This window comes from Callithrix jacchus, chromosome 10 (genome assembly GCF_049354715.1).
Source record: "Callithrix jacchus isolate 240 chromosome 10, calJac240_pri, whole genome shotgun sequence".
NCBI classification, from domain to species: Eukaryota; Metazoa; Chordata; class Mammalia; order Primates; family Cebidae; genus Callithrix; species Callithrix jacchus.
The window spans coordinates 47,531,152-47,543,886 of NC_133511.1; the positions used below are offsets into that span (position 1 = coordinate 47,531,152).

The following is a 12,735-nucleotide window of genomic DNA, read 5'->3' on the forward strand; positions in this document are numbered from 1 at the left end:
TTCCAAACACATTTGCCTCTCCCCAAATGCAGTAGTGTGGGCTCATAAGATTGTTAAATAGTAGCAATTCAGGTACCAAACATGCTCCAAATGACTGTACGATTCTCAAGTGCATCCTAAACACTGGAAGAGACTAATTATGGCCTTTTGTGTATTATTACCTACTTGTAATTATTGCTTTTCATTATTACATAAGAAAAGAAATATCATATTCTTCTCCTATCTTTTAGCCAGGTGGCTAAATATTAACTGATGCGAAACCCACAAATGGTGACTTTAACCCCAGCATTACACAACTAGAAGCTCAAAGACATTGTGGATTTTCATCAGAATAATGTGCAGTTGAACACTGTGGGACACAAACCAGCAAAAACATAGAACCACCTTCTCACAGAAAACACAAAATGATGACACGGAATCAATGCCTCTTCAAATCTCCATTTCCTATGGTTTGAAACTAAAAACATAAAACATTAAAAGCCTAACCACTTTAGCATACCTGTGCACTGGGAAGGCGGTGGAGTGAAGAGCCAGACAATCACCTGGACAATCCATGCGAAATGAACACTAGATCTTCCTGAATTACTTCACATAAAACTGTTTTCTGGATCTTTGATAATCTCTTTTCTCAATTGCCCTGACTTAGATGATGCAAACATAGCATCAGTGGGAGTAGTGGGTAGGGTGGGGTGGGACGGGACTATGGAAGAGAGAGCTGATGGTAGATATGTTTTATTTGCTGTTTTTTTTTTTTTTTTTTTTTTTTTTTTTGCAGAATGTGCTAGTGATTTCCAAGGGAAGTTCCAGGCAAATCCCAGAAATTAGTTCCCTTTCTAGGCTTTCACATTGATCCCCTAATTGGAAGAACCTCAAAGCAAGGACGACCTACTCATGTTACTAAGTCTTTTACATGGCATTTCGTGAATAGGCAGGACAAGGGTACATGGAAAGCTGGCATAGCTGGCATAGACTAGAATGCAGCAGCAAAATATTCATAGAGGAAAGGGAATAAATGAAGCATGCACTTTATTCACCTTTTACTACCCACAAGCTCTTGCTTACTATATGACGAGCACCAAGAATCTAGTTATTCTCAATCTAACCAGAATGTGTGCAATACTAGTAAAGTGCCTACAACAAATTATGGGAAATGGCTTCCAGGAGGTGGCACATAGATGTTAGAAAAATGAGAACTACACTAATTGATTAAAATATTTTCCATATGGTTCATCATGGTGGAGGGGGTAGGACAAACAGTAGTCCGCGTTAGTGGCAAGAAAAAATGCAAAACCAAAACCAATAATGCAACCAGTAGGTAACAGTAAAACCAAAGTTTAACTACAACTGATGACTGGTCTGAACTGAACTCTGTAATTATCATTTCATCCCTATTATACAAACATTCATTTGGCAAAAGCAGCATTTTGATGAATGTCTAAAGCAATGTGTGAATTCTATACCCTGGGGTGAGGGCGGGGGAGGGGGAGAGTTGTAAGGAAACATAAGATCATGAGGCTTCCAGAAAATTAGTCGCCATGAATTTTCTTTGATAGCATATTCCAAAGAAATGGTGGAAGTTTGAGGGTCTATTAGAACCAGGTGGCTCCTATGCTCAAGGTAGTGTAGGGGTGAACAATATGATGTAAAGAACACTGGGTAGATGGATGGGTGCTAGTCCTTGTTAAGCTAATTAACTTCCTCTGTGAGCTTGGGCAAATCCCTTCCCCTCTCTGGGTATACTTCCTCTTTGATAAAATGAGGCTGGACTAGCAAATAGGACCCCCCTCTCTGGGTATACTTCCTCTTTGATAAAATGAGGCTGGACTAGCAAATAGGACCCTTGCAGCTTTTTAAAATCAGTGGTCATCCCCACCTAGTCACATCTTGGCCTGACCGAAAAGCATTTCATAATCTACAGGGAAACCTAACTTTCCAAAAAGTGAAGAGATATGTTTTGATTCATTATCTTTAAACATATGATAACACATACTTGCCTGGTATATATATAGCTGCAGAGCTATTCTGCAGAAAATCAGGGGACAATATCCCAAAGAAAAAGGTATTTTATGTAGGTCACAGCAAAGGGTGACACGATTTTCTTCAGTGGCTTCACAACTGCATTAGGATCTATCTATTCTTTCATTACTGAGTCAGTCAGGCATTCTTCCTTGAAGAGTTGCTGTGTAAGCAGTAGTGACTCATCGGCGTTAATCTCACTCTAATATTTCCTAGGGGCAAGAAATGAATTGTTGGTTTTACTTTGAGGGTTTTTATGTCATTGCATTACTAAAAGTGTAGCAGTGACTCTATTCTAGACCATTAGTTTGTCATTTTTTTCCATGATTCTTGCAAATGTGCTTCTTACATAAGAAAAATACCAAATATTTTATTCTTGAATGCAGCCTTAGTGAAATCCACTTATTTCAAGACCGCAGCGTGGATAATGCCTCTATGAGTAGGTCTGACCAAGAGACAGGAAGAGAAAGGCTAAAAAAATCAGAAGTGTATTAGAAAGTTTGGGAATGAAAAGGATTTGTTTTTGCATAAACGTTCAGAAACACTGACTCCTAAACAGAAGAAAGTAGATTAAACACAACTGAAACAATTAAAAATATGTCTGAGTGAATGATGCACAGACTCAGGACAGTTTACACACCAATGCCATATGTCATCAGAAACTGTGGACACAGATTTGCTAATTAAGCAGATAGTGCAAATATGCATATATTTACCATGGCCACTGCACAGGCAGCCATAATCTGATTGAAGTAAAGGAGGAAAGTCACTTAACTTGTCAACTTTAAGTTTTGAGGACTGTTATATTTCCAGTGGAATGATTCTCCTATTGATTTTGGAAGGTTATGGCTAAAGCCCATAGATGAGAAGGGAATCCCAGGGTGTAATCAAACATTACACATTTTAAAAATACAGGTTAGTTCTGGAAAATTACAACAAAATACTGTTTTCAAAAACCAGTTTTAGGCCAGGCACAGTGGCTCATGCCTGTAATCCCAGCACTTTGAGATGCTGAGGTGGACAGATCACAAGGTCAGGAGTTTGAGACCAGCCTGGCTGACGTGGTGAAACCCTGTCTCTACTAAAAACACAAAAAATTAGCCAGGCATGATGGCACATGGCTGTAATCCCAGATACTTGGGAGGCAGAGGCAGGAGAATTACCTGAACCCAGGAGGCGGAGGTTTGCAGTGAGCTGAGATCACGCCCATTGCACTCCGGGCTGGGTGATAGAGCAAGACTCTGTCTCTAGAGAAAAAAACAAAAAGCACAATTTTGCTTTAAGTTAATATAATTAGCCATACCAAAATAGTTAACTGAACTGAAGTAAAATATGGCATTTGATGTTTCTCTAACACCATAGAGATCAGAGAAATTGAAAGGTATGCCATGCTCGCTGGCAGGATTTTCAACATGGTCCATTTCCCAAAACCTTCACATTAGCTTTCCTCAAGAGCAGCCTTACTGAGTGCAAGCACATATTTGTACGTAGGCCCAGACACACACACACACTATTATAATTTATACACAATAACTAGTCTACTTTCTTTTCTTAACATAATTCTATTTATAATGGTGACACTACCGATTTAGAAAAACAAACCTTTTCTCGGTATCAAGAATTGTGATTATCTAGTCTGTAAACTTTGAAGGTATTTTTTCTTTTCCCCTGGAATTTGTGAGTTTTGCTTAAACTTCTAAAGATCTCTCCTTGTGGAGAACCTGTACAAACAAAGCCAATTTCTGCAGCAATATTAGATTTACCAATGGGAATATTTAGCAGAAAACACAAAACAAACCAGATAATCACATTCTTTCTAATGCTCAAACAACTTTAAGCTCCTCCCCCACCCACCAAATGGAACCCAAAAAGCCTCCTGTTGCTCTTCATTGATACCTTTCTCAAAGATCGTAAAACCCAACTATATTAGATAGGATGCTTAACACAAACAAATAACTGAGCATACTAAACATGTTATTCAAACCTAATTTTATAGCTGAAAATCGGGCAGCTTATAAAAAAAAATAGTTGCTTTAAAAGGCTTCAGCCCACTTTCTTGTTTGTTTAATAAATTTTTCTCTTTTCTTTCGCCTAAGAGACTAGCGTTTCCAAGTAGTAGTCATTACTACTATTTTCATTTCATTGGCTCAAAATGACATGCAACAATGCCTCTTTGTTGCCAGTTTTTAATACTGCAAGGACTGATGCTGTAACACTTTCCAGGGCACGATACTGCTCAAAGCCATACAAGACTGCATAACTTAGTGGGTGAAATGATTTTTCCCTCTTTGCATTTTTAGCCATGAACACAGGTACCCACATCAAGGACTACCAGTCACTTCTCAAAAACAATTTCTGAGTCTTTCATTTTTACCCAACTGGCATCAAGCTTGCTTGCTGGGACAGCATGACTTGTGAAGAGGTTTCTTGTGGAAAATACCATATTCCCTTCTCATTCCACAGATGATTCACCACTGAGACACGAGCCCAGCCAATCTGCTTCCACTTTTCTGTAACAAACAGGGTGAAGTACCCACGATGTGGTATCTACACTTGAGTCTGGTGCTGAGTCTCCACAAAGGGAATGTGAAGGCTGGCGAGGCTGAGCTCTCCCACGCTCTCGTAGTCACTCATGGCTACTTCGGAATCGTCAAAGCCGCAGTTGGCTGACACATCTGAGGATGAGGTGCCTCTGGAATTGTGCAAGGACAGAGACACGCCATCTGCTGGGCCTGTGGCCTCTGTGCCCTGGTTCATGCTCACGGCAAAAGTACTAAATTCACAGCTGGCAGGCTGGCCCACCAAATCCGTTTCATTGGGGAATGGGTGAGGAGGGAGGTACTGGCTAGGATGGAACTGGGGCCTTCTCCTGCAGTCTGGGCTCAGTGTGCTGGCCAGGGAGACAGGCTGGGAGGGTGGCAGGGCCTCATACTGGTCCGGGAAGTCCTCCGGGAGAGGAGGCGGCAGCTGGTCCTGACTCAAGAACTCCTCTTCATGAGGGGGTGGGTATTCACTGTCAATATCATATCCACCCAAGTAGTAATCGCTCTCCAGCTCCCGTGTGCTGCCCTGGTGTGCAGAACCTCCATCCTGGTTCTCATAGTTGGGCACTTCCTCTATGTCTGACAGGCGGGCCCCTGGCATCCAGTCGGAGGTGTCCCAGTGATAGGCTGCAAGAGAAAAACCATGACAGTTAATTTCCTCTAGACTGGAGTTGGTGCATGGCTGTGAAAGAAGCAGAGAAGCGACCTGACATGCAATTTCTGGCATCCAAGAGACCCTAAGAAGCCAGGGTCATCCGCATGCTTCTTCCAAGGGTCTGTGGGGGCCAGCCATGCTTTGGCCTGCAGAGAACAAGACGATGGCAACTCTGACAGGTGGTGCCTGTCAGAGCCTGGTGGCTGCAGAGCCTCACACTCAGTCATGCCATGAGATGAAGAGCGAGGGCACACTGAGGAGACAGTTCCAGGACCCCTGAGCACTATCCCCACACCCTCTTCCTAGCCACATGCTATTGCAGAGCCAGGCTGGCAGCATGCTTGCAGAGAGGTTCATCAGCTGTGCTATGGAGCACAGGAGGCAGGAAGGCGTGCAGGCAAATGGGTGAAACACACGCACAGGGGATGAGGCTAGGAGGGGAAATGCTGGTGGAGTTTTCACCTCCAATAATGAGCACATGAGACACCTGGGACATGCAAAGTTCAGATCAGGGCAGAGGGACAGGAATAGGGCAAGAATGAACTCAGGAATTCAAAACACACAAATAAAAAGTTAGGGTTGTGGCACAGTCACCTCGGTTGTAGTTCTGTCCTTGGTCCATGACAGACACTGTTTAAATACAAAGTGAAAAGTAAAACTGACAATTCAAACCATGTGAAGAGGGATAATACAGAACATTTGAGATGACTTTTAAAAACATGCTCCTTAAAGGCCTATGGGTTATTTCTCCTGATTGTTATTTAGGAAAAAGACCAAACAGATAAAGCACATTTATGCCTTGATTTTATTAAGTTGCTAATAAGTTACCTGATTGACATAAGTATCCATAATTTGTAGCTCTGAATGATTACTTAAAAATTACCAGCTCATAATAGGTGCTCAATGAACAGATGTTGGATATAAAGACAGATTTAGCATTAATCTGGATTGTGACTAATTGGATACTCTTGTCTTGAAAGAAATTTTATAAAGAGTACCCCATATACTTTTTTTTTTACAAATCATGAACTAGTTTTCTTTTTTCAAAATTGTAAAACAGATCCATAGAGAAATACACCACATCTCACTGGAAATGAGCTGTTTACTGCCCGCTCTGTGTGCTACCCATTAAAATCACTCCCAGTCCAAAGTAACAAGAAAGCAAAATTTCAAGAAATGCTATGGAAGAAGAAAAGTAAATACCTTCATTCTCTATAGTGTCAACTACATTGTTGACAAGCTGAATGACAGTCACTATGGAGGCTTGTGGTCGGAAAAGAAGATGGGAGGGAGGGGAAGGACAGCTTCAGGTTAGTTGAGTTTTTTTAAACATACGTTAACTTATTTTAACAACAACAGCAGCAACAATGAAGGTGCAGCATGCAAACACCCAAAGCCTCCTCACAGTCTGTGAGGGAATGTATGGGTGGACACCTTTCTCTAGAGGGTCCTGAAATTCACGGAATGGAAGAGAAATGGCAGCAAATCCAAGGCCAGTCCTCCTCAAAGGCAGGGATCGGTCATGATTGCTGGGTCATAAATTCACTCCTCATGGCCCAGTAAAATCAATTTAGGAAGGCAGTGGCTCATCAAGTTCATGCTAATTTCTCATTAGCAACTCCCAAAGGCTCTCAGAGGAAGACCTCACTATTCCTGGGAAAAATTGTTGGTCAGTCGTGCTGCTCAGAACCAAACGCCAGTGATGGAGGATAAGCTTTGCAGGACTGATGGCTTCATGGTCACATGATGCCACTGACAGCCCAAAGTGACCCAAGGCCTAGCCCCCACCAGTAAGGTGTGGACAGAAGTCAGCATTTGGCCTCTCAAATAGTTAGAATACAGGAGATCTCTGTGGTCTACATGGGTTGCCTTAAAGCTCAGTACAGCGACTTGTGGAGAGGTGATCAGGCTTAAAACCAATTTGATGACAGTTCCCAATATCACCTGTCTCATTTGGGACAAACTTAGAATGTTAAGCATAAAAGGGCAAGTATGTGATCTTCAGGGTGCACACCACAGAGCCCATAAGAACAGCTAACCAGGCATCATTGCTGGAGTTGCTGCCTGGAGTCTGGACTCTGTTCTTAGGTGCTTCTAGGTAAAGTACAAACTAGCCATAGCTTTTCTACTTGCTGGGGAGGAGAAGAGGATACATCAAGGCAATCAGATCTGGGGGTGTGTCTCTGACTTTCTGATAATGGTTAGAAAAAATTCACTGTTACAGGATTTGTCTCAGCAGACAGATACACTGATGCTTGGGCACTTCTCAGAAGTGCCAGCATTTGAAAGTGGTGATGAAAAAAGGCTCCTTTACTTGTATGATTGCTTCCTATGGTCTTGAAGCTCACCTGGTTCTGCATGTACCTTGGAGGCAAGGGCTATGCCTTTTTCATTTTGTACTCTGGTTAAAGGACCCAGCATGTGGGAAAAAATTCAGCAAGGGTTTATAGATTGAATGATTACATAAATTAATAAGTATCCATTTGTTGCTAGTTGCTGACAAATGGGAAAATGACCTAAGGTATAAGGTTGCTTGTCTCTGGATGACTGAAAATATCCTTGGTTAACCACCACACTGAAAACACTCAGTTTTATGACTGTTCCCTCCTCTGCTCTGGAGAAGAACAACCCATCCTCTGAAGCTGGCTGCTCAGCTCAGAAAACCCAGTCCAGCATGACAGTCGCCATGCTGTTTGAGAGGTAGAGGTAGCAGCTTTGGAGTGTCAACAAAGTCTGAGAACCAGGAGAAACTGCATGCAACATTTTGGGGGTATGTGCATTTTTCTAAGAAGCTGCCTCATAGTTTTGAATAAATTCTACAAAAGCCCATAGCCCCAAATGATTATAAGGGGGATTCAACTGAATGAAGATTCCACTGGTTCTATAAGAAGGCTTTTGTCTCTGAACTAATTTCTAATGAGGGGGAGGTTGGATATATAGTGAAGAGGGAAGAGGTCATTGGTAAAATTAAAAAAAAATTACTTGGTTTGCTAGAGAATATCATTTGGGATGAAATAGTTCCACGAACCAAATCAAAGAGGACTCACTGCTGGAGGCCCACGGTAACTTCATCAACCCCTGATACAGAGTTCTGGGCCTGCTCACAGCTTCAGCTTCATGGGGGCTCCTTTGCAATGACACCCAATAATGGGGTAAACCAGGAAGCTGGTGAACACACTCAAAAGCCCAGGAACAAAGCCAGTTGCGCCACCCTCCTCCCAACCCCTCGGAACAAATCTAATGACTTCTTACCATTGTCGTCACCGGAATCTGACTGGAAGGAGCTGAGGGACTGAACTTCAGAGTTGCTGCCTTTGTTACTGCCTGCAAAGCAGGTCACTTCTCCCGGGTCATCAACCCCTTTGTCTTCATGAACAGCCAAAGAGAAAGCAGAAATGACACTGGTTACCTTGTCCCTATTTCCAGTCCTATCCACCCTGCTCCCACCCAGTTCACTTCTTGAGGCTCTTTCATTTGCTTAGAGAAAATAATTTAGCTCCACAATAGAAAATTGATTGTGCCATTGGGGGAAAAGTTCTGTCAATCAAGTAATTTACATTATGGATTTGAAACCCTTAGCCCATAGTAAATGAGCTTCCAAACAGCTGACAGCCAAAAGTAGCTGTTCCTGTCTCAACGTGAAGTGACTGAGTGAAGAGTGAAATGAGAATGAAGTGGGTGCACTGCTCTTTGCCATTCAGAGTTAGTTTAGATGACTTACATGAACTGATGAGGTGTCAACACCAGGTTAAATGAGATTACTTATAAAATAGGGTTATAAATATTTTATAAGCAAGAATGCCCTTACATTTATCCTAACTTCCATCTCTGGACAGTGAGTGGAGTTTTCAGCTTTGTCTTCTAGAGGGCAGCGTTGTATCATTTTTGGGACTGACCATGTTCCCCACCCTGTGTCAAGTAAGGCCAGCAGTGGTGTGGATATGCCCTTATCCACATATGTCCTCCCTCTTTGCTGTACAAAGACAGCAACACACAGATGTACCTGTGTGCACGCACACACTCTCCAGGCCTACTTTCTCATTTGATGGACTAAAGCAATAAAAACAGCCTCTATCTTGAGGCTGTTAAGTGCAAAATGCATTAGTTGCCCAGAAATTGTCTCACCAGCTAACTCTGCCTTGCTTAACAAAGAAGGAAATGTATTCAATACAACCCAACAATACTTTGGGGGAAAATGTGAGTTTCAGCCTGAGGTAAATTCTGGAAACTGTCACATCAGGAAGTGGGGAGGGCTGCAAATCATCATGTAATGCAATGGTACAAAGAGATGCAGACTTGTGATTAAGGGAATATTTGTTCCTCTTTGTGGCCACAGAAATCACGTTTCTTCCACAAAAGATGATGTCAGCAACAGGCACGGTAGCTCTGCAACTGCTGTCAGAGGCTGCGGCCACAACAAAGCACCAGAGTTGGATAAACAACAAATGTAAGTGGAGAGAGATTCCAAGGGAGAAATTCATGTCCTAACAGCCACATTGCAGAAAATGTGACAATGCGCTTCAGACAAGCAGAAGGTGTGCACAAGCTTAGCCCTGAACACAAGGAAGGAAATGACAAATAATCCACTCTAGTGAATGAAGTGCCGTGCATAAAACTCCTTTCTCCACTCCTGTATTTGTTCACCATCCCCCTTTTTATTGCTAAATAAAAAGCCTATTAGCTAGTGGATTGGCAAGACTATAGTAAAGTCTAACTCAACAGATAATTTGACAGGGAATATATTTATGGCAGAAATTCAAGGGCAACTGCTTAAAATACATGTGTCAACAGAATCAGCAGATAGCATACTGGGGTAGCACTAGAATAGAAAGAATTCATCCTTGGCCCTCCACTATCACCAAGAAATACTCTTCTTCCTTCCTGCCAAAGCTCCCAAGAACAGTGCTGGTAAGAGCATAGGTTTTAATGCTGGCGTCTCCTTTTTCTAGTTACGTGCACTTGGGTGAGTATTTCACCCATTGAAGGGAGTTTTTTCCTACACGGAATGATGGGCTGGCAATGGCATCAACATGGGGGCAATGTGATGGTTTAAGGAGATGATGTAACATAGAGCAGTGTGTTTCACATTCACCTGCTGCCCTGGCTTTCTCACCGAACCTCTTGGTTTTGAACCCTTGCATTCTGGCTTCTGTCTAGATGGCTCTACTGAGAAGTTCTTGAGATGCTAAGATTCCTCTTGTCATCAAGGTCAGTATACATCTATTTGAGCCTGTGTCCTTCACAGTTTTACAGTAGTCAATACTGATGATCTTATGACATTCTCTTGGCTTCTGGACAGGGGCCTCTCCTTTTCCCTCCTCTTTGTTGCCAAGTGTTTGTCTCCTTGCCTGCTTCCTCCCCTTCTGCCCAAAGCCCACATGTGGGTGTCTCCAGGGTTCTTCTGCAGGCCTGGTTTGACCATCCTCTCTGTTCTTGCTCTCTTATTGAGTTCATGCTCCTACAGAGTCCACCATCCTAAATGCAGATGATGTTCAAACTTTCACTTCTAACCTTGACCTCTTACCTAAACCCGTCCTTCCGGTAACTCTTTGTGTGTCCTCTACACTGAGCTGCTTCCTGTTTCTGGAAGGTCATCTCTAAAGTGTCCTACTGAAATCTTATTCATGCTTAATACTATCAGTAGGAATGCCCCCTTCCTTCATGAAGAAAACCTTTATCTCCCTGGCTGCCCGTGGTCAGCTCCACCTGAAACCTTCCTATATAAAGCCATTTGTCCTGAAGTCACAAGCTACAGCAGAGCTTCCTTTAGTCTCCTTGTAATGGACACTATAGCAGGGAAAACAATCTCTCACCTAGATGTTCAGAAGTTACCTAACTGGCTCTCTGCTTTTTTCCCTTTTTGGGAAGAAAGCCTGTTTGGTTTCTTCTCTTAGGATCAACTAGAGTCAGCTTTAAAAGGTACATTAGATCATGGCAGTCACTTACTTAAAAACCTGCAGTAGTGTTGCTGTTAGGATGTTAGCAGTTCTCTGGTGCTCAGCAAGCTCCAACTGCACTGACCTCCTCTATGTTCTTGTAGGCACCAAGCCCTTTCCCACCCCAAGAGTTTTGCACCTGTGGCTCTTCCCTGTGCCTAGAATGCTGCTGTGAGGCCAAATGAAGAGGGAAACACCACCATCTCTGGCCCCGACCACCTTTCCTGCCTTGTGGCTCCCCTTCTTGTTTCATGGTCTGTACATTCCAGCCAAGAAGAAACGACTTGCTTTTCTGCTGATCACATGGGTCCCTCCTACAATGGAATGCCCTCCTTTCCCCAGACTCTAACTCATCATGGTCCAATTGAAGTGCCCCTCTGCCCCTCTCGAATCTTCATTCTAAGACTGGAACTACATTATTCTTCCAACCTTCCGTAGCACACTCCTGTACGTCACTGACGTGGCTGGCCCACTATTGTGAGAGGATGGATTTTGGAATCTGGACGACTTGGGTTGGGGTCCTGACTGCCTCTTACTAGCTGCCTGACCCTGGGCGCATGATGTTACCCTCGCTGAACTTCATTTCTCCCATGTGTAAATGGAATCAGAAACGGGACCGTTTTCCAGGCCCGGTGTGAACATTCCACACCAGCACGTGTCATAGCGAATGCTCTGCACGCCGGGTCTCTCTTCCTTCGCTTAGCGTCCCCACACAGCGCCCCCGCAGGTTCCCTGTAAGCGCAGAGGGGTGAGCACGACTACTTCCTACTCACTCTCAGTTCCTGTGTCCCAGCCATTCTTCCGGATGGAGTCACAGTCGGAGCGGCAGGGGGACACCGCCGGGAGGTTGGGGGCCACGCTGCACACGACCACGCCCCGCCGGGCTGTCAGGATACGGGGCGACTCGGGGTGAAATGTGGTCATCTCCTGGTGCTCGCCCCCCAGCCCGTCCACGATCTTATCCAGGTTGCTCCTGGAGTCGCTCTGGAAGCAGGGTGTATAGGCCATGGGGCGCACGGGGACCTGCGGGGGCCCCACCTCCTGGTAGACATTGCGGCCGTCCCCGCCGCCGCGCAGATTCCGGAACGGGATGCCGTTGCTCTTGTTGAGCAGGGCGGCCGTGGCCGGGTCCTGCACTAGCGTGATGTTGTTGCGGGAGTAGTTCTTGCGGAAGACCTTCTTACGGAAGACGATGAAGAGGACCACCAGGATGAAGATGACGAAGAGCACCACGGCGATGCCGATGAGTTCCTCCTTCCCCACGTAGGAGTGGCCGGCCTGGATATTGGGCACCACAACGGGGCGCAGCCCGCAGTACTGGCCCACGTAGCCCGGCGTGCAGTTGCAGAGGAAGGAGCCGAACACGTTCACACAGGAGCCGCCATTCTCACACTCCTCTCGCTCGCACTCGTTGATGTCCTCCTCACACCTGTGGCGACACAGAATGCCCTCCCCACTGTCAGGACCTGTGCACACACGCTGGTATACTGGAGCTTGGGAAAACATGGACATCTTTAAAAGAAAATGATACACCTCAAGGGTACAGATGAAGTGAGACAAAGATGGTTGGTGAGGGGAGGAGGAA

General features: G+C 44.3%; 1 protein-coding gene and 1 long non-coding RNA gene across 10 annotated transcripts in view; one reads left to right on the forward strand and one right to left on the reverse strand.

Annotated features, from left to right (window-relative positions):
• Nucleotides 1-730: 730 nt before the first annotated feature.
• FAT3 (FAT atypical cadherin 3) overlaps nt 731-12,735 on the reverse strand; it is a 677,903-nt gene continuing 665,898 nt past the window's right edge. For 7 of the 9 annotated variants that reach the window (XM_078339978.1, XM_035265268.3, XM_078339973.1 and 4 more), the window contains 5 exons: nt 11,924-12,579; nt 8,467-8,580; nt 6,418-6,477; nt 5,809-5,844; nt 731-5,186 (listed from right to left, as the gene is read on the reverse strand). In XM_078339978.1, the coding sequence (XP_078196104.1) occupies nt 4,564-5,186; nt 5,809-5,844; nt 6,418-6,477; nt 8,467-8,580; nt 11,924-12,579 (1,489 nt within the window). In that variant the 3' untranslated portion in view covers nt 731-4,563. The remainder of the gene's footprint in view (nt 5,187-5,808; nt 5,845-6,417; nt 6,478-8,466; nt 8,581-11,923; nt 12,580-12,735) is intronic. The other 2 variants (XM_078339977.1, XM_078339975.1) reach the window with 1 other exon arrangement.
• Nucleotides 10,315-12,735, forward strand: part of LOC118145760 (uncharacterized) — a 29,223-nt gene continuing 26,802 nt past the window's right edge. The window contains exon 1 of the long non-coding RNA XR_008475106.2: nt 10,315-10,422. This is a non-coding gene — a long non-coding RNA (uncharacterized LOC118145760). The remainder of the gene's footprint in view (nt 10,423-12,735) is intronic.